The 22,709-nt window shown below is 40.9% G+C and overlaps 1 protein-coding gene across 5 annotated transcripts in view; it reads left to right on the plus strand.

Annotated features, from left to right (window-relative positions):
* PAXIP1 (PAX interacting protein 1) overlaps positions 1-22,709 on the plus strand; it is a 93,593-nt gene that overhangs the window by 59,115 nt on the left and 11,769 nt on the right. For 4 of the 5 annotated variants that reach the window (XR_005291213.2, XM_038390989.2, XM_043509653.1 and 1 more), the window contains 6 exons: positions 6,039-6,160; positions 6,761-6,945; positions 7,102-7,145; positions 8,468-8,535; positions 11,320-11,422; positions 19,109-19,277. Coding sequence is in view for 4 of the 5 variants with exons in the window: in XM_038390989.2 (XP_038246917.1) it covers positions 6,039-6,160; positions 6,761-6,945; positions 7,102-7,145; positions 8,468-8,535; positions 11,320-11,422; positions 19,109-19,277 (691 nt within the window). In the remaining variant the exon portion in view is untranslated. Of the gene's footprint in view, positions 1-6,038; positions 6,161-6,760; positions 6,946-7,101; positions 7,146-8,467; positions 8,536-11,319; positions 11,423-17,133; positions 19,278-22,709 lie in introns of those variants that run through there. The other variant, XM_043509654.1, reaches the window with a different exon arrangement.

A 22,709-nucleotide genomic window follows, 5' to 3' on the forward strand; every position in this document is an offset into this window, starting at 1 on the left:
ATGTTGACACTGCATTTTAAAACCTGTGGCAGCAAGTCTCAGATCTCAGGTTGACAGACTTGGTCTTGCATTACGTGACTAAATACAGCTATGTAGACGTTTAGGTTTGGGCTCTGAAGCCCAGGGTGGGTTTCAGTGCCTGAGCCGTAATGTCTACATTGCTGTTCTTAGCATCATAGCAGAAGCCCAAGTCTGTAGACGTGGGCTCTGAGACTTTGTACCGTGGGTTTTAAAACTATAGACAACCTTAGACTACTAAGTTGCCAGTTCTCAGAATTAATGGCTCGATTTCAAGAGATCTGGTAGTTTCCTCATTTTGTAACTTTGATCTTGCACACGCTCAAACTTTACACATGTTGACTTGGGGGTGGTTGAAGAGTTTTTATTTCTTTGCTTTATGGTTTCTTAATTTCTGCTTGACATTAATTAATTTACACTTCTCATCTTCTTTTTTGTGCTTATAAATTTGATATGTTTTGTGGATTCTTAAAATTACCCCTCTTTCCCCTCCCCTTGTCAGATGTGTGCCAGACAACTAATAAAGACATGGACATGGACCCCGCTCCAGGCATGATGCAACATATGAGGCATTGCCAGGATTCCTTGTAAACATACCTAATTTCAACTGCAGCGTTTGTTTGGGCTACAGCAAATCTGAATTTCTGTACCTGTATAATTATCAAAATAGATATACAAATGAGGACTTGTGAGAGAAATACCAAGGATTGCAATAAGATACAGTTACAAAAGAAGGCTTGCACACATCTTGGCAATTTACTGTTTAGGGCTTCATTATCACAATTATGATGATGTGGCTTTCTTTCAAAAGCGACCAAGAACAAAAATTATTTCCCAGAAATGTATATAATTCCAAAGAAGGAACTGAATTGATAGTTCAGTAGACTTAGCACAAAAGTGAGATAGGAATCCCATAGTTATAGTACTAACTCTGACACTGAGTCCTCCTGTGGCCTTTGGCAAGTGATTCCACTGCTTGGCCATAGTTTTCCCCACCTATAAAGTGGGAATAATTTGTATATTCTTCTTCCAGTGCTGGTCCCTAGGTGTATTCCAGATGTGGGTATGCATGCGCACCATGTGCCTGGAGTCCAAAGATTTTAAAAAGGAGTGTCTAATGGCCTGCACATATGCAGTAGATCTTGTGCTCCTGGGCAAGGGTATAATAGTGCAGTGCGGGTTGATGTCCTCTCCGTTCTTTCTTACCGCCACATGGCCTCAGTCTGAATCTAGCGTTCTCTTTTTTCTTCAGTTTTTAGGAGAGCCTGTAAATAAAATAGTAAATAGTTATTCTTCTTAGATTTAGTATAGTCATAGTTTTAGTGTAGTTTGCTTCCCTAGAGAAAGCCAAGCCTGAACAGGTGATCTACCCTTATAGACACAACTTCCCCAGGGACCGATGGTACCCCATCGCCTGGGTTTCCCCACAAATGGCCCCTCCTTCTGGCACTATTGGGGACTGTGGGATCCCTATAACAGATGCCCAGGACCCACCCCGGGGTCTTTCCACTCTTCTCTTTCTTGCCAACGTCTGGATCCCTCAGTATAGGAGGAGGATATCGAACCAGAACCACAACAGGAATCTCCTCCTCCTCCCCAGGTGAGGCAGTCTCTCCTTTTTCTCCAACCCCGCTGAACAACCATAGAAAATACCAGGAGTTGCTGCAAAGAGTGGCTAACAATCTCCAAATACCTCTAGAGGAAGTTCAAGACCCACACCCCCAACAGCTGAACATTCTGCAGCCTCAGGGCCCAAGTAAGTTGTCTCTTCTGGTTAACGAGGCCTTATTGGAACCAGTGAGGGTTGTTCTGGCATATCCCAGTATTCTGCGCCCCCACACCTAAGAGGACCAAGAGGGGCTATTTTGTTCAGGCAGAGGGAGACAAATTTATGTTCTCCCACTCTGCCCCCAACTCCCTGGTGATATAGACGGCTACAGAAAGGACTAGGTCACAATACTTTCGGACCACGCCATCAGATACGGACTCCAAAAGACTCTACCTTCTAGGGAGAAAGGTCTTCTGCTGCTTGCAATTTTGCATTGTCAATTCCCAGGCCTGCTAGTTAAGTACAACTTCAGCAACTACTCTAGGCTGGTAGCCTCTCAGGACAAACTTTCCCCGAAGACAGATCCCAATTCTTCTCCCTTCTAAAGCAGGCAAGTTAGTGGCAAAAACAGCCCTTCAGATTGCAGTTGATGTAGTGGATACAGCATCAAGAAATTTAGCCATTGATATGGTTATGAGAAGGGATTCTTGATTGAAATCCTTGATCTTTGCCAGGGAAAAGAATACTATCCAGGACCTTCCCTTTGACGAGTCAAAACACTTTAATGAGAAAACCAATGAGACTCTTCATTCGTTAAAGGACTCGAGGTCGACCTTCCACTTCCTGGGGATCTACACACCAGCTCCAAAGAGGAGGCACCAGAGTTAGACCTATAAACCAAGACCGCCTCTCCCTCCTTATGCTTTCTACTACCAATGTCCTGCCAAGGCTCCATGCAAACAGAAGACTAGAGGCTCTGCTTTTCAGCCCTCTCTACCACCATGATTGTGACCCATTCACAGCCCCCTCATAGGATCCACACTAGATCCATGCTCACCATCATTGGTGCCACATACCCCTTCTCCTGCCACTTTTGTAGGCCATCTTACTCTTTTTGCCCACAATTGAGAGCTAATCGTGACAGACAGTTGGGTCTTGAAGCTCATCCATCAGGCATCCTCTAAAGTTCATCTCTTTCTGTCTTTACAAACCCCCTTCCTGGTCTCCCTTCAGGGACCCCTCTTACGAGGTGATTCTTTAACAGGAAGTGGAATCCCTACTACACCAAAGGGCAATAGAACAGGTCCCACCTCAGAATCAAGGAAGAGGGTTATAGTCTCTGTATTTCCTAGTGCCCAAAAAAGACACAGTATAGAGACTCATTCTGGATCTTTGGCAACTCAACATCTTCATTCAGAAGTTGCGATTCAGGTTATGTTAGCAGCAATAATTCCCCATCTTCAGGAGGAGCTGTCGACATGAAGGATGCATATTTTCATACAGACATTCACCCCTCCCACAGGAGGTTCCTACAGTTTAGGGTGAGTCAAGAGCAGTTCCAATTCCAAGTCCTCCCTTTTGGACTAGTGACAGTCTCCAAAGTGTTTACGAAAGATTTCCTCCGTGGTGACAGCCAGGATGAGACCTCAGGGCTGTACAGTTTTTCCATATCTGGAAGACTGGCTCCTGGTAGGATGCTCTCAATGGGAGGTCAGGTTAGCTACACAATTCCTCATTCGGTTTCTCGCATCCCTGGGGATTTGTCTGAAAAGAGAAAAGTCCATTTTATCCCTCACGAGGATGCTCAACTTTATTGTGGCAACATTGGATTCTGTTTCTACAAATGCCTTCCTTCCTCCCTGCAGAAAGATTTCAAATGATGTGCAACCTGATTTCTCTTATATCCTGCAGACCAAGGACTACAGTGAGAATGTGCCTATCCCGGTGAGGCCACTCATGTGACACCCTTTGTCAGGCTTAATCTGTGCCTATAGGCCTGGCTCAATTCAGTCTACTTGCCCAGCAAGGACCACATCAATGCTAAGGTGACCATTCCTTCCAGGATCATCACTTCCTTCATATGGCGGTCGAACCTAGAAAAGATGAGAATGGGAACCCCCTTCTCTACTCCCACTCCTGTTGACACCATTGTAACAGATGCTTCCCTTCTGGGGTAGGGCACCCACCTGAACAATAACACTGACGGGACACATGGACCCCGCAGTAGGCCAGACTACACATCAACATAACTGCAACTGTGGGCAGTCCGCCTCACATACAAGGCCTTCCTCCCACTCATACGTGCCTTCCATATCCAAGTGATGTCAGACAATATCACTGCCATCGTCTGCATAAACAAACGGAGAAGCAAGATTTCTCCCACTTTGTCTGAAAGCAGTCAGCCTTGGAACTGGTCCATCAGGCACAACATTCCTATCCAGGTAGCATACCTCCCAGGTATTCGCAGCTCCTTAGCAGACAACCTCAGCAGGTACTTCTAGGTGGACTGCAAGTAGGAAATCCACTGCCTGTTCTGACAGACACATTCATGCAATGGGGCACACCTCCTGGGACCTCTTTGCGTCCCAAACAAAAAACCCCTTCCCCATATTGCTTCAGGGGAGCCATAGGCCATGACTTCCAAGGTGACGTTCTCCTGTTGTTGTGGACGAATGGTTTCATGTATGCCTTTCCTCCCATTCCCCTGCTTCCACAGGTCCTGAGAAAGAGGTGCAGCAAGGCTAGTGTCTTCTAGCACCCTACTGGCACAGTTTTGGTTCCCAGAGCTTCTGCCAATGTCAGCCCACCCTCTAGTAAAGCTCCACCCCTTCCCAGAACTCCTAATGCAGGACAGGGGCAGAATCAAAGACCCCAGGCTGAGCTCGCTCCACCCCAAGGCCTTGTGTTTGAATGGCCGTTGGAAGTAGAATGCTCTTGTTCTTTCCCTGGTTCGAGCCACACTTACCCAAAGTAGAAAAGATTTGACTAGGACTTGCTCTTTAGCTAAATGGAAGCATTTCTCCACCTTTACACAGCACAGTCGGTCTTACCCAGTCACTTCAAGCATCCTGATTGTTTTAGATTACCACCTGTCTCTAAAGAAATCTGGTCTTTTGATTGGCTTGTTATAAGCCCACCTTGCAGCCATTAGTGCCTTCTTCCCTCCAGTAGCCGGGCACTCTTTTTACCCACCCAGCTATGACACAATTCATGAAAGGTCTCATTGAGGCCTTTCTGCCAGTTACTAAACCTATATAGCTATGGGATCTTAACCTCGTGGTGTCAAAATTCACCAGACCACCATTGGAACCCTTAGCAACGTGCTTCATGTCCCACCTATCCATGAAAATAGTGTTTCTAGTGGCCCTCACTTTGGCCAGAAGGGTCAGCAAATGGGGAACCATCATGGCAGATCCTCCCTAGAGGTCTTTCAGAAGGAAGAGCTGTCCTTTTGCCTCCAGCCTAAATTTCTCCCCATGGTTATCTCTCAATTTCACATCACCCAGTGTATTCACTTATCTGTCTTTTTTTTCTAAAAATCCCATGCTTCTCCTGAAGAGAAGAGACTTCACTCCCTTGGCATCCCACATGCTCTGGCTTTTTGCCTTCAAAGAACCAAACCTATCAGAAAGTCACCAAAACACTCTATTGCAATTGCAGAGAGATCCCGAGGTCAGGCCATATCTTCTCAAAACATTTCTAAGTGGGTTTCTGGCTTCATTGTCGAATGCTACAGGCTATCTCACAGCCCACTCCACAAGAGTACAAGCCACCACTATCGCATCTGTGCAGGAACTCTCAATGCAGGACATAGGTACAGCCGCCAGCTCCATACACGTTTCCTAGACACTATGCCCAAGTCCAGGCCTCTGTTGCAGATACAGCAGTGGGATCTACATTATTGAAAGCATCTTTGCTTCTGGCTTCCTCACACCCCCTTCCAGCTTGCCACTCACTCACTCACGTGTGGAATATACATAGGAGCCAGCGCTAGAAGAAGAAATGGAGGTTACTTAACGTACCTGGAAGTTCTTTGAGATATGTGATCCCTATCTGCATGCCACTACCTGTCCTCCATCCCCTCTGCTTTGGATCTGGTTAGATTTGCGATAAGAAGAGGAACTGGGTGGGGGGCATCCACCCTCACTGCCTTTTATACCCTCACTCAGGAGCACAAGGAGACGTACTGTGCCGGTGCAGTCCAACGGATACTGCTTGTTAAACTCTCCGGACTCAGGTGCACGGTGTGCATGTGTACCCATGTGTGGAATACATATAGGGACCACTCCTCTCCAAGAACTTCCACTTACAATAAGTAACCTCCATTTCATTGAGACATGCTGATAAGTTCACTAGGCAAGGGAAGAATAATCTTACTTATTTGCAACCTCTGTGTGCATCTGTGTAAATACTGCCTAGTTCTTTTATTATTATGATGATTATTTATAACTTTCGTTCTTTTCTACAATAGATTATCTCAGTGACAGGATTTGTTGATAGTGACAGAGATGATCTCAAACTAATGGCTTACCTAGCAGGGGCCAAATACACAGGCTATCTGTGTCGCAGCAACACAGTTCTCATCTGTAAAGAGTAAGTGGTTTATTTCAACAGCATTCAAATCTTCAGTAACCTATTTCCAGTCTAGCTACAAAACTATCCTTGATTATGTTAGTGACTTTCTTGCTATATGTTATTCATTTATAGCTATTTCATGATAAAGGCACTTGTGTTTTAATTATTTTTTTCCTGGAGTGATCTAGACAACTGCAGTATGGATGCCCAGTTTTATTAATTATATTACTACGTCCTGTTCTATTATAGTAATTACAATTTTGTACTTCTGACTTTAGAAAGCTAACTTTTGAGCCATTAAGTGTAAAGTTATTTCTTTTAAAGAAAGGGTACAGTTATTAGGCCATTTATAAGTAAATGGTTAATACTGATTGGTTAAAAGGTCTTCAACTAGAGCCATTTTAGATCTTCTGTTCTGGGCAGAAATTCTAGCTCACCAACCATTCACATGTATAGCAAAAACATCTCTTAGGAAAAACAGTTATTTGGCTGCAACTACCAATAAAAAATATCCACAGAGTAGGCTGAAAAGAGAATGTTGGTATTCTAGAACTTAATGAAGGAAGTACCTTTTTACTAATGTGTATATTTTCTTCCCCTCTCTCCCTGCACGATAAGGCCTACTGGGTTAAAGTATGAGAAAGCCAAAGAATGGAGGATACCATGTGTAAACGCACAGTGGCTTTGCGATATATTGCTTGGAAATTTTGAAGCATTACGGCAGATTCAGCATAGCCGATATACAGTGTTCAATCTTCAGGACCCACTTTCTCCTACTCAGCATCTAATTTTAAACCTCCTCGGTAAGTGGGAATTTCCATTCACAATATCCTGTATACCACAGAGATTAGCCTACTGGACAAAATTATGACTGTACTCAGTCATGTTAGACTGTGTCATATCTTTTTTGTAACAAATTACTCACACAGTCCTATATGGTTTTTCTTCATCTCTTGTAGATGCTTGGAGAGTGCCATTAAAGGTATCATCAGAGCTACTAATGGTATGTTGACTTAGTCTTTCAGTTGTATTTTCAACTACTTATTGCTAGGGCTTTGTTGTATCCATGTATGAGAGAGTAGGTGAAAATTAGGATGGGCATAAAAGTATATATTTTTTTAAAAAGTCTCCTTGCTGTATTTGATAATGTTCTCCATGTTAATTTATTTTCATGCTTCAGCAGAAAAAGAAAAGAAATCATTTTGCAAAATCCAAGCAATTTTGAGTGCCCACTTGAAACCTCTTAAAGGATTCTGTTTTTCAGATTTCAGATAGCAGCCGTGTTAGTCTGTATTCGCAAATAGAAAAGGGGTACTTGTGGCACCTGAGGATCAGTATTCAGCACATTCTGAAACTGAGGCCCCTTTTAATACTTTTCAGGTTGGACAACCAAAATCATTAGTCGCTTTTGAAAATGTTGGCCTTAATGCATAATATTTATACTGCTCAAAATTAAGGTAGAATTGTTCCATTCATTTGGTTTCGAGTACTGTTAGGAGTACACAATATCAAGTCCCAAAATCACGGACTTGGTACCAAATGAAAGGCATTTGTTATCTTATTTAAGAATATTATGTTCTAAAAAGTTGTATTGATTAAAAAATGTGGTAAGACTGTAGTGTAAACTGTCGAAAGCAAGGAAATTTAGAATCACTGACTGTTTCACATTTTCCTCACGTTTTCTTCATATTGCAGTCCATACTGTAGAATATGTAAAAGTTCTTTTATTTTATTTAGACTAATGTAAATACAAAAATTAAGGTTGAAGTGACAACTTCCACTCTGAATTTCCTTTTTTGTCAATGTATAATAAAATAAACCTATTTTATGATCTTGAAAATTGTTAGACGAGCATTTCTCTAGCTTTTAACAATTTCACGTTTGACTTTATTTTATGTTAATTCTAGTTTGCACAATGAATATACAGTTCAGTTGTACAACAGATGGCATTTAGATAAAATTTCACATTGCACACAAAATACTTTACTTATCTTTTCTGTTCTGAATTATTTGTTATCTCAGTTTTATTACCATACTCTTTAGTAAGCAAGAGCTGAATAACCAGTGGTGGGGCTCGGGGCCCCAGGCTTCAGCACCGCACAGATTTGCTTTCTGCCCTAGGCCCCAAGGAGTCTAATGCCGGCCCTGCTTGGCAGACCCCCTGAAACCTGCTCGTGGCCCCCCAGGGGCTCCAGAGCCCTGGTTGAGAACAGCTGCTTTAAAATATAGGAATTAAATGTTTTATTGTGAAACAGAAAAACTAGGATGGCTAATCAGAAAGTTTGTGCTTACTTCAGACACAAATGTATGGTGGTCTAATTGCAGGGTGTGAGATTGCCCCTGAAACCAAAGCAAAATGAATCAAGTCTTCAGCCTTCTTCTAAACGGGCAAGGTAAGAATAACTGGCAACCAGTGACAAAAGCTCATTAACTTCCTTTTGCACAGGCTTCTGTTTCCTTTGCTTATTAAAAAAACTTAGGAGAATGTCCACAAAACTGTCCATTAATTGTCAGCCTGGAACCATCGAAGCCCTTACTTAGTAAGATGGTTGTACCTGGCAAAAATTTTCTACATGTTGCCACTAGGGCTGTCAATTAATCGCAGTTAACTCACCCGATTAACTCAAAAAAATAATCACAAAACAAAATAATTGCGAGTAATCGCACTATTAAACAATAGAATACCAATTGAAATTTATTAAATATCTTTGGATGTTTTTCTACATTTTCAAATGTATCAATTTCAGTTTCAACACAGAATACAAAGTGTATAGTGCTCACTTAATATTATTTTTTTATTACAAATATTTGTACTGTAAAAATGATAAAAGAAATCGTATTTTTCAATTAACCTTATACAAGTACGATAGTGTAATTTTTTATCATTAAAGTGCAACTTACAAATGTTGGGTTTTTTGTTACATAACTGCGCTCAAAAACAAAATAGTGTAAAACTTTAGCACCTACAAGTCCACTCAGTCCTATTTCTTGTTCAGCCAATCGCTAAGAGAAACAAATTTGTTTACATTTACAGGAGATAATGCTACCCATTTCGTAATTACGGTGTCAACTGAAAGTGAGAACAGGTATTGCATGGCACTGTTGTAGCCGGCATCGCAAGATATTTACATGCCAGATGCACTAAAGATTCATGTGCCTTTTAATGCTTCAGCCATCGTTCCAGAGGACATGCTTCCATGCTGATGACACTCGTTAAAAAATAGTCCATTAATGAAATTTTGACTGAACTCCTTGGGGGAGAATTGTTTGTCCCCTGCTCTGTTTTACCTGCATTCTGCCATATATTTCATGTTATGGCAGTCTCAGATGATGACCCAGCACATGTTCGTTTTAAGAACACTTTCACTGCAAATTTAACAAAATACAAAGAAGATACCAATGTGAAATTTCTAAAGATAGCTACAGCACTCGATCCAAGATTTAAGAATCTGAAGTGCCTTCCAAAATCTGAGGGGCATGAGGTGTTAGAGCATGCTTTCAGAAGTCTTAAAAGGGGAACACTGATGCGAAAACTACAGAACCCAAACCACCAAAAAAGAAAATCAACCTTCTACTGGTGGCATCTGACTCAGATGATGAAAATGAACGAGCATCGGTGCACACTGCTTTGGATCATTATCAAGCAGAACCCATCATCAGCATGGACGCATGTCCTCTGGTGGTTGAAGCATGAAGGGACAAAGGAATCTTTAGCGCATCTGGCACATAAATACCTTGCAACACCGGCTGCAACAGTGCCATGCAAGTGCCTGTTCTCACTTTCAGGTGACATTGTAAACAAGGCAGCATTATCTTCTGCAAATGTAAAGAAACTTGTTTGTCTGAGCGATTGGCTGAGCAAGAAGTAGGACTGATTGGACTTGTAGGCTCTAAAGTTTTACATTGTTTTATTTATGAGTGCAGGGTTTTTTTGTATATAATTCTACATTTGTATGTTCAACTTTCATGATAAAGAGATTACACTACAATACTTGTATTAGGTGAATTTTGGTTTTTACAGTACAAATATTTGTAACCAAAATAAATATAAAGTCCGCACTGTACACTTTGTATTCTGTGTTGTAATTGAAATCAATATATTTAAAAATGTAGAAAACATCCAAAAATATTTAAATACATGGTATTCTATTATTGTTTAACAGCAGGATTAATCGTGATTCATTTTTTAAATCTCTTGACAGCCCTAGTTGCCAACTATGCACTGGAGGAGATGGAAAAAAGAGAGCACACCCAGGTAGTGAACTAGAAGAGAGAGGGGAGGAGAGGATTTGGAGAAACTGTGGGGGAGAAATTAGAGAGGCAGAGAACTGGGGGCTTCACAAGCAGGTAAAGGGAAGAAAGCAGAAACAGTGAGAGGAAACAGGATGAGAAGTGGAGAGGAAAACATGGAAGTAAAAAATAGAAAGCAAAACTGAAAAAAGGATTTAAAAAGGCAAAGGAACAAAGAGAACATAGAAAAGATTGGGAAGGGAAGAGAGAATGGACAAAAGAAAGTGAAATGGAAACAACATATTCACATAAAAACATCATAATTGCAAAGGCCTCTTTTTAAATATACTAAAAAGTGAACTCATGAGCCTTTCATGAATCCGAGACTACATCATCTTGTGAGAGATTTCTTCACTCTGCTCAATTGCTCGACCCAGTTTTGGAGACAGAGACTTCTAAAGGGTTAGCATTCATGGCACAAACAATATGTTGCCTGTTAATGTAAATGCTTAACTCTAGATTAAAACCATGCTGGATGATTGGTTTGACATTGGTGATTTTTCTCTAGGAATCATTCTGCCGTTCACTGTGTAAAGTCTTCAGTCCTTTATAATGGTGAAATGTTTAACTTTATCTACAAGTGTAAATAAGAAAAGCAGCCAGGGTATCCAATATGTTTCTGGAAAAGTGCTGCAGCTTAAGAAGCCTTTTTGGAGACACTCTGACCTCCACTGGGTCAGGACTGTGCTCAGTCTGTGCCTTGTACCAGCTTAAACACATCTTGTTCTCAGGTTGGCAACCTTTTATCAAAAAGTCATAAATCTTGCAAACCTTTACTTGTGCGAGTAGTCCCATGAGTAAAAGTTTGCAAGATTGTGCTTCAGTGGTTTTAAAATAAAAACATTGGTCCCAGTCTTCATGATGTCCTGTATTTTTCTATTTTGTAGAATTGAGGACATACCACCACCTACTAAAAAGCTCTCACCAGAACTGACCCCAATGGTGCTCTTCACAGGATTTGAGCCTATACAAGTCCAGCAGTATATCAAGGTGACTTTCATATTTGTCACTTATGCACAGTATGTTGGAACATTTAGCAACTTTAGATTATTTTCCGTAATACATCAAGTTTAATTTGTGTCTACAAGACTTTATCAAACAGGCCTAATAGATATAAAGAGAGAGAATTGTAGGGAATGGTTTTAAAATAGAGAGAGTATAGTTTTCGATAAATTGAGTTTTATTTGCTAGTTCTATCCAAGTTAGCCTTACTCAAGTACTTCATGCTTGTGTCTAATTTTTTTCTTTCCTCATGTTCATTTTCAAAGGGGTGGGGGTACCTTCTGTACCTCCAATAGCAAATTAAATGACCAAGTTCAGGTGAGGAACATATGAATTATGATACTGAATCAGACCCAAGGTCCATCTAGTGCAGTATCTTGTCTCTGACTCTGTAGAGAACCAGATGCTTCAGAGAAAGGCGCAAGATTACCCCACATCTGCCTACTTCAAGTCTCCCATGAATGTTTAATCATGCTTTTTCACAGACATTGTTTTACATTTTAAAGCATGAGGCTTTATATCCATTCCAAAACTTAAGAATATCCAGAGTTTTAACAATTAATGTTACCCATATAAAAGTCCAGTCCTTCTTTGAATCTTGCTATGTACTTGGAGCTAGATTCAGAAATGAACTTAGGTGTAGCGATGTTCAGCCTCAACATGCCTGACAATGCCTAGAAAATCACTGGGATTCTCAAAGCCTGAATTAGGTGCTTAGGCTTGTTATACAATGCGTGCGGAGAGATAGGCTCCTCAGAATTGGAGTCTCAAAAGCAAGCACATTAAATGGATCCCTGCCTAAGCCAACCAATGGGAGATGCCAAGCAGAGGGGTGTGTCCTAAGCCCCACCCCTCTCAGGGAAGAGGACCTCCCTCATAACTTTTAGCCCAGTGAGGTGTATTCCACACATGGGTACATACACGCTTGAGTCCAGAGACTTTTTAGTAGTAGCGTCCATTGACTTGCATATGCGCAATTGTTTTTCTTGTGCTCTGAACCAAGAGTATAAGGGGCAGTGGGGACTGGAGCCTCTCCAGTTCCTTCATATCGTCGCATGGCCTGAGTCAAAATCTTCTGTGTCCACAATTTCGTCCTTTGTCTGCCTCAGTGTGTGTATAAATATTGTAAATAGTTTTACTTCTTTACTCTTTCAGTGTTAAGTACTAGTGTAGTTAGTTAGTTGTTTTCCCCCATCCTGGGGAAATCATCCACGGGAGGCTAGGATTATGCCCAGAGTCCCAGGGTTACAGAATTGTGTTTCTCGTCCCCCGCTCCTTTTCAGTGAGTGACAAACACCAGCACTGCTTTTAGAGCCTAGGCAAGGCTCACATCTTGGCTAAGTGCAACATTTGTTGCTCCTTCCCTCCCAGAACTGTGCGAGTCAAGACTTAGAAAACATCTGATAGAAAAGGCCATGAGATCTCAGTCAGATCCGGGCTAAGGACAACTCCCTAGACATCACCTTTAGTCAACAGAGTCTCTCCAAGCATAAGCTCAAGGCTCGAGACTGAGACTTTTTTAAGCCTAAGGTGAAGGCTTCTCATGAGAGTAAGGGGCCTTGTCACAAGCACAGAGACAACATTCTTCCAAGGCTGCCCCAAAGAAAAAAAGACACCCCCCCCCAACCCCTTCAAGTTGGGAGAGTTCTTGCCCCCGGGTCCTAAAGATTAAGGCCGAAGTAAACCACCTCAGCGGGAGAAAGTGGCACGAAGGAGAATGGATCCATTTGTTCCAGGACTGGTTCTGATATGCTGACAGAAAAACATTCATCGCCACTCCCTTTAACATCCAGATCATACTCTGTCAATAACATCCCGGCCCTGGAGGGATCCAGCTTCCAATGTGACCAGGGAAACACTGGATCCGACAGTTCCACCAGCTGATTCTCTCCATACCCCAGATGGTCTGAGACCTATGTCTCTCTGGAGGACATCTTTGTTCTCCCCTCTCCTCGCTCCCCCCTACTCTCAGGTTTGCCTTTATTCACAGACATAACTGCTGCAGAAGAGGAAGCTATTTGAAGTCATGGAGTCTCTCTTCTCTCCCACCCTTGAACCTGGGTACCGTATCATTGGTTCTGCCAGAAGTTCAGGATCCAGCTTTTTCATCTGATGAGTCAGAGGTTCCAGAAGAGCCCCACCCTAACATGCAGAAACGAGCCTAGAGAGATCAAGGTTTCATCCTGTAATCAAAATATGACTTTCTGAGAAACTGGTGGTACCCAGTGCCATAGGGTTCTCCTCAGCTGGTTTATCCTTTATACAGGCATTACCCAGCATCAGTACACAAACCTTACATGCCATCACCTGGCCAACACCAACTGGCCCCATCAGAATATATAGAAGATTGAGCTGAACTGGATCCAACAGTTCCGATGGTTTTAGGAGCAATTTCTTTGTCTTTTCCAGATGAGGCAGTTATCCCATCTTCACCATCTCTGCCTGATAACTGGAGGCAATATCAGTAGCTCCTACAAAGCGTGGTGTCCAAGCTCCAGATACAGCTTGAAGAGGTTCAGGAGTCCCAACATAGATTGCTGGATATCTTGCAACCTTTGGGTCCCAGTTGAGTAGCCCTCCCTATCAACAAGGCCATCCTGGATCTAGCTAGAACTTCTGCTTCCTGTGTTCCCACCCCAAAGAGTGCTGAGAAGCGCCTCTTTGTTCCATTTAAAGGGACAGAGTTTCTATTCTCTCACCCATCATCCAACTCTGTGGTGGTACAAGCAGCCACTGAAAAATCCAGGCTGCAGCACCCCAAAACTACATCCTCGGACTGGAGTGCCAAGTGATTAGTCCGTCTAGGAGGAAAGGTCTTTGCCTCACTCCAATTTAGAATCTCAAATTGAGGCCCTTCCTCCTAAATACAACGTCACTAATTATGCAGAGTTTGTTGGATTTTAAGGACAAGCTCCCTCAGAAGGTGGAGTTCAGTTCCAGTCCTTAATTGATGAAGGAAAATTAGTGCCCAAAACTTCTCTCCAGGTTGCAGTAGATGCTGCAGACACTGTGTCCAGAGGGATGGCTGTGACCATTGTCCTGAGGAGAGATTCCTGTTGAATCCTTGGGTTTCCCTGGCAAGGAGCAGAGTACCATTCAAGATCTCCCCATTAATACAGTCAACCTGTTCAATGAAAAGACTGAATCTCTCCACTCTCTCAAGGACTTGAGGACAATAGTTTGTTGTCTGGGTATCTATCCATAAACCTAAGAGGAACCATCATAAGCAATGGTACAGACCACCTCTTCAGTCATTTTACCACCAGTGCTCCTTGGAACCACCACACAAACAAATAATACAAAGGCCAAGGTATACAGCTCCTGCATCATCAACTGCCACACCTTACTCTCACCAAAAGAATTTCTTTTGATGGGACTGTTAAGACCTGTATCCTTTATTGATGCCACATCATCCTACCCTTCAGTTTTTTGGAGGCCACCATATCCAGTTTGCCCACAAATGGAGGGCTTTCATAACAGACAAATGGGTGCTGGAAATTATTCACTATGGCTATCTGATCAAGTTTCTGTCAATCCCTATCCACAAACTTCCTTCTCGGCTCCTTTGCTGAGACTAGTCACACGAGGAAATTCTGCATAAGAAGTGGACTCCCTTCTCCATTAGGGAGCCACAGAAAGTGTTCCATCTCAGCATCAAGGGAAAGGAGTCTACTCCTCATACATGTTAGTTCACAAAATGAATGGGAGATGGAATCTGATTCTTATATTCTATGCCAACTAAATACATTATTCATCCAAAAATTAAAATTCCACATGATCACACTGGCATAAATAATTCCCTCTCTGTAAGAGGGCAAACCGTTTGTTAAATAGTTTGCCCTCTTCCATGGAGGTAATTATTGATTCCAGTGTGACCATGCTGAATTTTAATTTTCATATAGATATTCACCCATCCCACAGAAGGGTTTTCAGGTTCCTTCTTGGTGAAGACAATTACCAATACAGAGCCCAGTTTGGACTAGCTGCGGAACCCCGGGTCTTTACAAAAGTCTTCAGTGGTGGCAGCTTGGATAAGTGGAAATTTGGTCTTCCTGTAACTTAACAACTGGCTTATGACAGGCAGATCATACAAGAAAGTCCAGTTGGCTACCCAATTCCTGCTCCATTTATTATCTTCCTTTGGAATTAGTGTCACCCAAGAAAAGTCCACTTTGACTACCACAAGGTCCATAGATTTCATGGGAGCCACCTTGGACATAACTACAGCAAGAGCCTATTTACTTATCAAGATATTCCATGTGATGGAAGAGCTCATAAAACAGGTCATTCTCTGACCTCTGACTTCGCTCAGAACTTGTCTTTCCCTTTTTGGTCAGATGGCCTTATGCACACACATGACACCATTTGCCAGGCTTCATCTTTCTTGCCTGCAAAATTAGGTTCAGTCAATATTCTCACCAGAAAAAGGCAATGTCTATGCCAGAATAACTGTTCATCCAAGTTTCTGGCCTCTCCTATCTGGTAGACAAAGCTGGAGAAAGTTTGAGTGGGGACTCCTTTCCTCACACCTACAACTAAGGCAACTATTGCTACTGATGCCTCCCTCTTAGTTTGGGGAGCTTATCTGGACAAATATACTGCACAAGGCATCTAAACCTCTTTGGAGTCCAGAGTGCCTATCAGTTTACTGGAACTAAGAGCAGTCCACCCGGCCTGCAATGCTTTCCTCCCACTCATCTGGTCCCAGGATATCCTGATAGTGTGGTTATCATATTGTCTGACATTATCTTCACTCATCCCATGACAACTAGAGTCCTGAAAGGACTTCTTAGATCCTTCCCACCGCTGGTGAAGCCAATTCTTCATTGGGACCACTCACTCATTTCTTCTTCTCTCGAAACCTCCTTTTGAACCTTTAGCCACATGTTTTATATCTCATCTGTCAATGAATGTTCCCTTGCTAGGCACCATCACATTAGCCAAGAGAGTTAGCGAGCTGGGAGCACTGATGGCAGACCCACCATATACTACCTCCTATAAATAAACGGTCTCTCCTTGCCCCCACCCAAAATGCATCACCAAAATAATTCCAGAGTTTTACATTCATCAAACCATCCACTTCCAGATATTTTCCCCCAAAACTGCATGCCTCTGAGGAGAGAGAAAGCTTCAATCTCTGGACATCCTAAGAGCACAGGCATTTATCTGCAAAGAAAAACGGTAATTAGTGGACACCTAGACTTTTTGTTACTATAGCAGAGAGATTGAGTGGTCAAGCTATATCTGCACAGAGACTTTCTAAATAGATCTCTGGTTGCATTATCCTTTGGTATCAATTAGTTCACATCCCTGCCCCAGAGAGGGTGAGGGCCTATTCCACCAGAGTGCAAGCAACCTCTTCTGCATGTATGTGACACTAGACTACTGCATCTCTACTAGAGATATATAGGGCAGCTACATGGAGTTCCTTTCGCACCTTCACAAAACATTATACTTTGGTCCAGTCTTCTACTACAGATACAACTATGGGGACAGAGGTATTACAGTCGGCCGTCATTTCTGCATCCTTGCATCCATCTCCTGTTAGACTACTGCTTGCTAATCTCCCACATGTGGAATATACATAGGAACACCAGTCGAAGAAGAAAAGGAGGGTACTTACCTGTAACTAAAGGCTCTTTGAGATGTGCGGTTCCTATTTGTATTCCACTACCTGTCCTCCGTCCCCTCTGCTGTAGATCATAACTGGATTTGTGGTAGGAGAAGGAACTGGAGAGGCACCACTCTGGACCGCCTCCAACATATACCCTAGGTTCAGAGCATGAGGAGAACAACTGCACATGTGCAGAACAATGGACACGGCCTAGTAAAAATCTCCAGACTCAGGCACATGGTGCGCATGCATCCCCAAGTGTGGAACACAGATAGGGACCACACTTCTTGAAGTACCTCCAGTTACAGATGAGTAACCTCCATTTACATTGTATAATGTTTAAACAAAAGCTCACTGTTGGTACAATTGTTTTGTCTTTCGATATTTACATGGCATAGATTTTGTAAACCTATTGAAACTTCCTACATAAAATAAATAGGTGATTTTTAAAGTGTGTACACTTCATAGATGTACCAGTTTGGCATTTATAAGATGCATATATGTGCTCTACAGGAAGTGAATATTGGGGTGTTTCATTGATTTTGGAATGAAACTTTCACATCTTCCCTCAGGCCCAGATACTTTTGCCTGAACATCGTCCAAGTAAGCATGATATGAGGAGGATTTGCTGGGGTGTCACGGAGTCTGCCTACCTTAGTACCACCACCACTAGCAATCAACAGAGCATCACTATAGAACTACATAGCAGCTAATGCAGCCTCTGGGCTGCAGTAGTGTTGATGACTGCTTTATGCTTCCCACTCTATCCTTTTTAATATTTTTATTAATGTAATCTTAAAAATGTAAATTCAGGGTGGAGAGAAGTATTTCCAGTTCAAACAGGAAGAATTGAGGACAGCTATGCTCATGATTGAGCTATATTTGATAGTAATAATTCTGGTTCCTTGTTAAATAGTGGTGTTCACAGTAGTCTGTACCACGGTAGATTTCACTGCGTTTGTGAGAATCTATTTGTAATTTTCTTGTGATTAGTATGGGATACATGTCTCCAAAAATATATTTTTATTTAATAGATACTAGACCTGCTCAAAACATTTTAGGCCAAACAATTTTCTGTCAAAAAATACAGTTTTGTCAAAATAAACATTACTGCAAAACATGTCTATGTTGATGAAATTTTCAGTAAAGTCCAAAATGATTCATTTTGACTTTACCATTTCATTTTGAGAACGTTGAAATGTTTTGTTTCAGCTGTATTTTATTTATATTTTATTGTTTTAACATTATCAAAATGTTTGGACATTAGTGAATTGGAATATTTTGATGATTCCAAATCGTGATGTGGGGTTTTTTTTGTTTTTTTTTTTTCCTTCTGTAAGAAATTTCCATTGTAAAATGTGGAATTTCCCATTTGATGGAAATTCAGTTTTCCAACCAGTCCTAATAGATACAGGAATGAGTTTATGATGGACTTCTTGTTAATATGCATTTTAGACACAGCCACCAATATCCTATGTTTCTTATTTAATCGGCACCTCATTTGTATTGCATAATATTGCTGTTTTTCATAATGATGCTGTGGATGAGAGAACTTTTAGTTTTTAATGAGTATTCAGTTCCTAGTTTGTTTGGAATTGACGCGAGCAACAGAAATTATAAAAGGAGTAGAAAAATCTGACCTGTGAGCAAAGGTTAAAAAACAATTGGCATGTTTAGTCTTGAGAAAAGAAGACTTGGTTGATGTCGGGGAGGGAGCGGTCCTAATAGTCTTCAAATATATTAAGAGCTGTTATGAAGGGGTCGATTCTATTGCATCTCCGCTGAAGATAGGACAAGAATAATGGGCTTAATCTGCAACAAAGGAGATGTAGGTTAGATAGCAGGAAAAACTTTCTAACTATAAGGATAATTAAGCACTGGAATAGTTTTCCAAGGGTGGTTGTGGGATCCCCATCATTGGAGGTTTTTAAGAACAGATTAGGTAATCTAGACGATCTAGGTTTATTTGGTCCCGCCTCAGCACAGAGGACTGGACTAGATGACTTCTGAAGATCCCTTCCAGCCCTACATTTCTATAATTCTATGATTCTAACTTTCAGAAACTCTACATTCTTGGGGGTGAAGTAGCAGAATCTGCACAGAAATGCACACATCTAGTTGCCAGCAAAGTGACCCGTACTGTAAAGTTCCTGACTGCAATTTCAGTAGTCAAGCACATAGTAACTCCGGAGTGGTTAGAAGAGTGTTTCAAATGCCAGAAATTTGTTGGTAAGTGAATACTAGAATCACTCATTCACTATTGATAAACTGAACTTTTTAAAAAAAAAAAATGCAAGGGTGGTAATTATATTTGAACAAAACACATTTTTGTGGTTGACTTTGTTTAGACAGCCTTTTTTGGAATGTGATATTAGGCATTCAGTTATTGTCTGAATAAATTGTATGTAAAACTTGAAACATAATTCTCCACATAGTTGACAGCTAAGACTTTAGCAGTCTGTTTTGTATTTTAGAACTGACAAAATGTTTAATTTTTTAAAAGTATTTCATGGTTGAATAAGGATTCTGCTTTAGGTTTAGTGCTATCACAGGAACAAAATTCACTTTGGTTTTCTATTAACTTTTTCTCTTTCAATTAAAGCCCTCTGCATTAAGCTCTCCGCATGGTTTAATACCAATTACTTTACCCAAAGGAAAGAAAACTAGTTCCTTTTTTCTTAACTTTTAATTAAATTATTCCTTATTTTTTAAACTTTCTGAATTATAAAATAGCATAGTATGCACTAATATTACTTCAAGCCTTCATAAGCCTCCCTCCCTTTTCTTTATTTCTGTTCTTGGTATAGCCAACCATAATTTTAACTAGTGCTTCAGCCACTTGCACTTCTGCTTCTTTTTAGGTGTCCAGGTTGGTTGGTTGGGTTTTTTTGGGGGGTGGGAGGGATTTATTAATTAATTTATTTATTTTGGAAAAACAGTCAAAAAGAAAAGTGCACATTTTATGCATTATGTTGGTAGGCATGACTGTAATGTAGACAAAGAAAAAATAACTAACGTTGATCCACCCCTTTTATTAAATTAAATTAGGATGTGTGCTTAACAGGAATTTTTCTTAAGTAAAGATGAAAGCTTGAGTCCAATGCACTTGTGGATAAAAGTGCATTTAGGACTGGAAGTGTGTGTGCTTGTGTGTGTGTGTGTGTGTGTGTGTGTGTGTGTGTGTGTGTGTGTGTGTGTATAATATATACACACAATCATACAGTGGCACCCCTGGTTTTTCAGCAGGCTTCCTGCTTCTGATGTTTTTAAACATTTTTTTGCTATTACTTTTTGAGTCTTTGGCTAGCTGTTCTTCAAATTCTTTTTTGGCCTTCCTAATTATATTTTTACACTTCACTAGCCAGAGTTTTTGTGCTCCTTTGTATTTTCCTTACTAAGATTTAATTTCCACTTTTTAAGGGATGCCTTTTTGCCTCTCACTGCTTCTTTTACTTTGTTGTTTAGCCACGGTGGCACTTTTTTGGTTCTCTCACTAAGTTTTTTTTAAATTTGGGGTATACATTTAAATTGAGCATCCGTTGTGGTGTCTTTACAAAGTTTCCATGCAGCTTACAGGGATTTCACTTTTGGCATTGTTCCTTTTAATTGCTGTTTCACTAACTTCCTCATTTTTATGTAGTTCTCCTTTCTGAAATTAAATGCTACTGTGTTGGGCTGCTGTGATGTTTTCCCTGCCACAGGGATGTTAAATTTAATTATATTGTGGTCATATTATCAAGTGGTGTAGCTATATTCACCTCTTGAATCATATCCTGTGCTCCACTGAGGACTAAATCAAGAATTGTCTCTCTTCTTGTGGGTTCCAGGACTAGTCACTCCAAGAAGCAGTCATTTAAGGTGTCAAGAAACTTTATCTCTGCATCCTGTCCTGAGGTGATATGTACCCAGTCAATATGGGGATAGTTGAAATCCCCCGTTATTATTGAGTTTATTTTTATAGCCTCTCTAATCTCCCTGAGCATTTCGAATCACTATCACCATCCTGGTCACGTGGTCAGTAATATATCCCTACTGATATATTCTTATTTGAGCATGAAATTATCCATAGAGATTCTATGGGACAGATTGGTTTGTTTAAGATTTTTACTTCATTTCATTCTACCCTTTCTTTCACATACAGTGCCACTTCCCCACCAGCACAACCTGTTCTGTCCTCCTGACATATTTTGTACCCTGGTATTATTGTGTTCCATCAATTATCCTCATTCCACCAAGTTTCTGTGATGCCTGTTTTATATCAATATCCTCATTTAATATGAGGCACTCTAGTTCACCCATCTTAGTATTTAGACTTCTAATATTGGTATGTAAGCATTTTAAAAACTTGTCACTTTTTAACTGTCTGCCATTACATGTTGTAATTGAATGGGACTCTTTTTCATGTAACTGTTTCTAATCATATCCTACCCATATTTTATCATCTTCCATCCTCTCCTCCTTAGTAGGACATAGAGAATCTCCATTTATAGATCCTCCCCTTAGGGATGTCTCTGTCCAAACCATGTGCTTCTCTGCACCTGTCAGCTTTCCCCCAGCCCTTAGTTTAAAAACAGCTCTATTACCTTTTTAATTTTAAGTGCCAGCAATCTGGTTCCATTTTGGTTTAGGTGGAGCCCATCCTTCCTGTATAGGCTTCCCCTTTCCCAAAAGTTTCCCCAGTTCCTAATAAATCTAAACCTCTCCTTCCTACACCATTGTCTCATCCACATATTGGTACCCTGCAGTTCTGCCTGTCTAACTGTCCCTGCGCGTGGAACTGGAAGCATTTCAGAAAATGCTACCATGGAGGTCCTGGACTTAAATGGCTTATCTACAAGCCTAAATTTGGCTTCCAGCACCTTTCTTCTATCCTTCCCTTTGTCATTGGTACCTACATGTACGACGACCACCTATAAAAGCTCACAGTATCGTGTGTGTGTGTGTGTGTGTGTGTGTGTGTGTGTATGATAGATAGATAGATATGTGTGTATGTATGTATATATAATATAATATAATTATAATATATGTGTTTTGAACTTTTTATTTATTTGGTGAGTTAAACAGATGGTGTTGCTGCCAAACCATTGCAAAGACTTAAAACTATAGATAAGACAATACTATAGATAATAAGCAGGAAATATTTTCTTGTTTATAAACGTGAGGTAGAGTTTTATCTTGCTTTGTCCAGCTATATCAAACAAAACAATAAACGGTAAGAAAGATATTAGAAGGTGTAACTAAGAAATGTGAGGAGAAGTTGACATTCTCACACTGAGTATAGAACTGAATGGAGACTATCAGTTTGAAATCTAATCGATTGTAGTAAAAGGAGTTATATATTTTCAGGTACAACATCTATCCCAAGTCACTCTACCTGTCTTTTTGATTTTACTATGCTTTTTTAAAAAATAATAATAATAATTTCCCTCTCCTATTTTGGTATGAGGGTAGGGAGGGGGTGTGAGTGAGAGACCTGAGGGAAGAAAATCCCATCCAAACAAAAGGGAATGCTGACTGACTATGCAGGGGAAACAAATGGAAAGATTGCCAGGTGGCTAAGTCTGTGGACTGGGAGTCAATTCCATGGGCTGTCATATATTTCCTTTGTGTCTTGGGCACAACTCAGTTAACCACTTTGTGCCTTTGTTTTCATAAATGGGG

This window comes from Dermochelys coriacea, chromosome 2, assembly GCF_009764565.3.
Source record: "Dermochelys coriacea isolate rDerCor1 chromosome 2, rDerCor1.pri.v4, whole genome shotgun sequence".
Taxonomy (NCBI): domain Eukaryota; kingdom Metazoa; phylum Chordata; order Testudines; family Dermochelyidae; genus Dermochelys; species Dermochelys coriacea.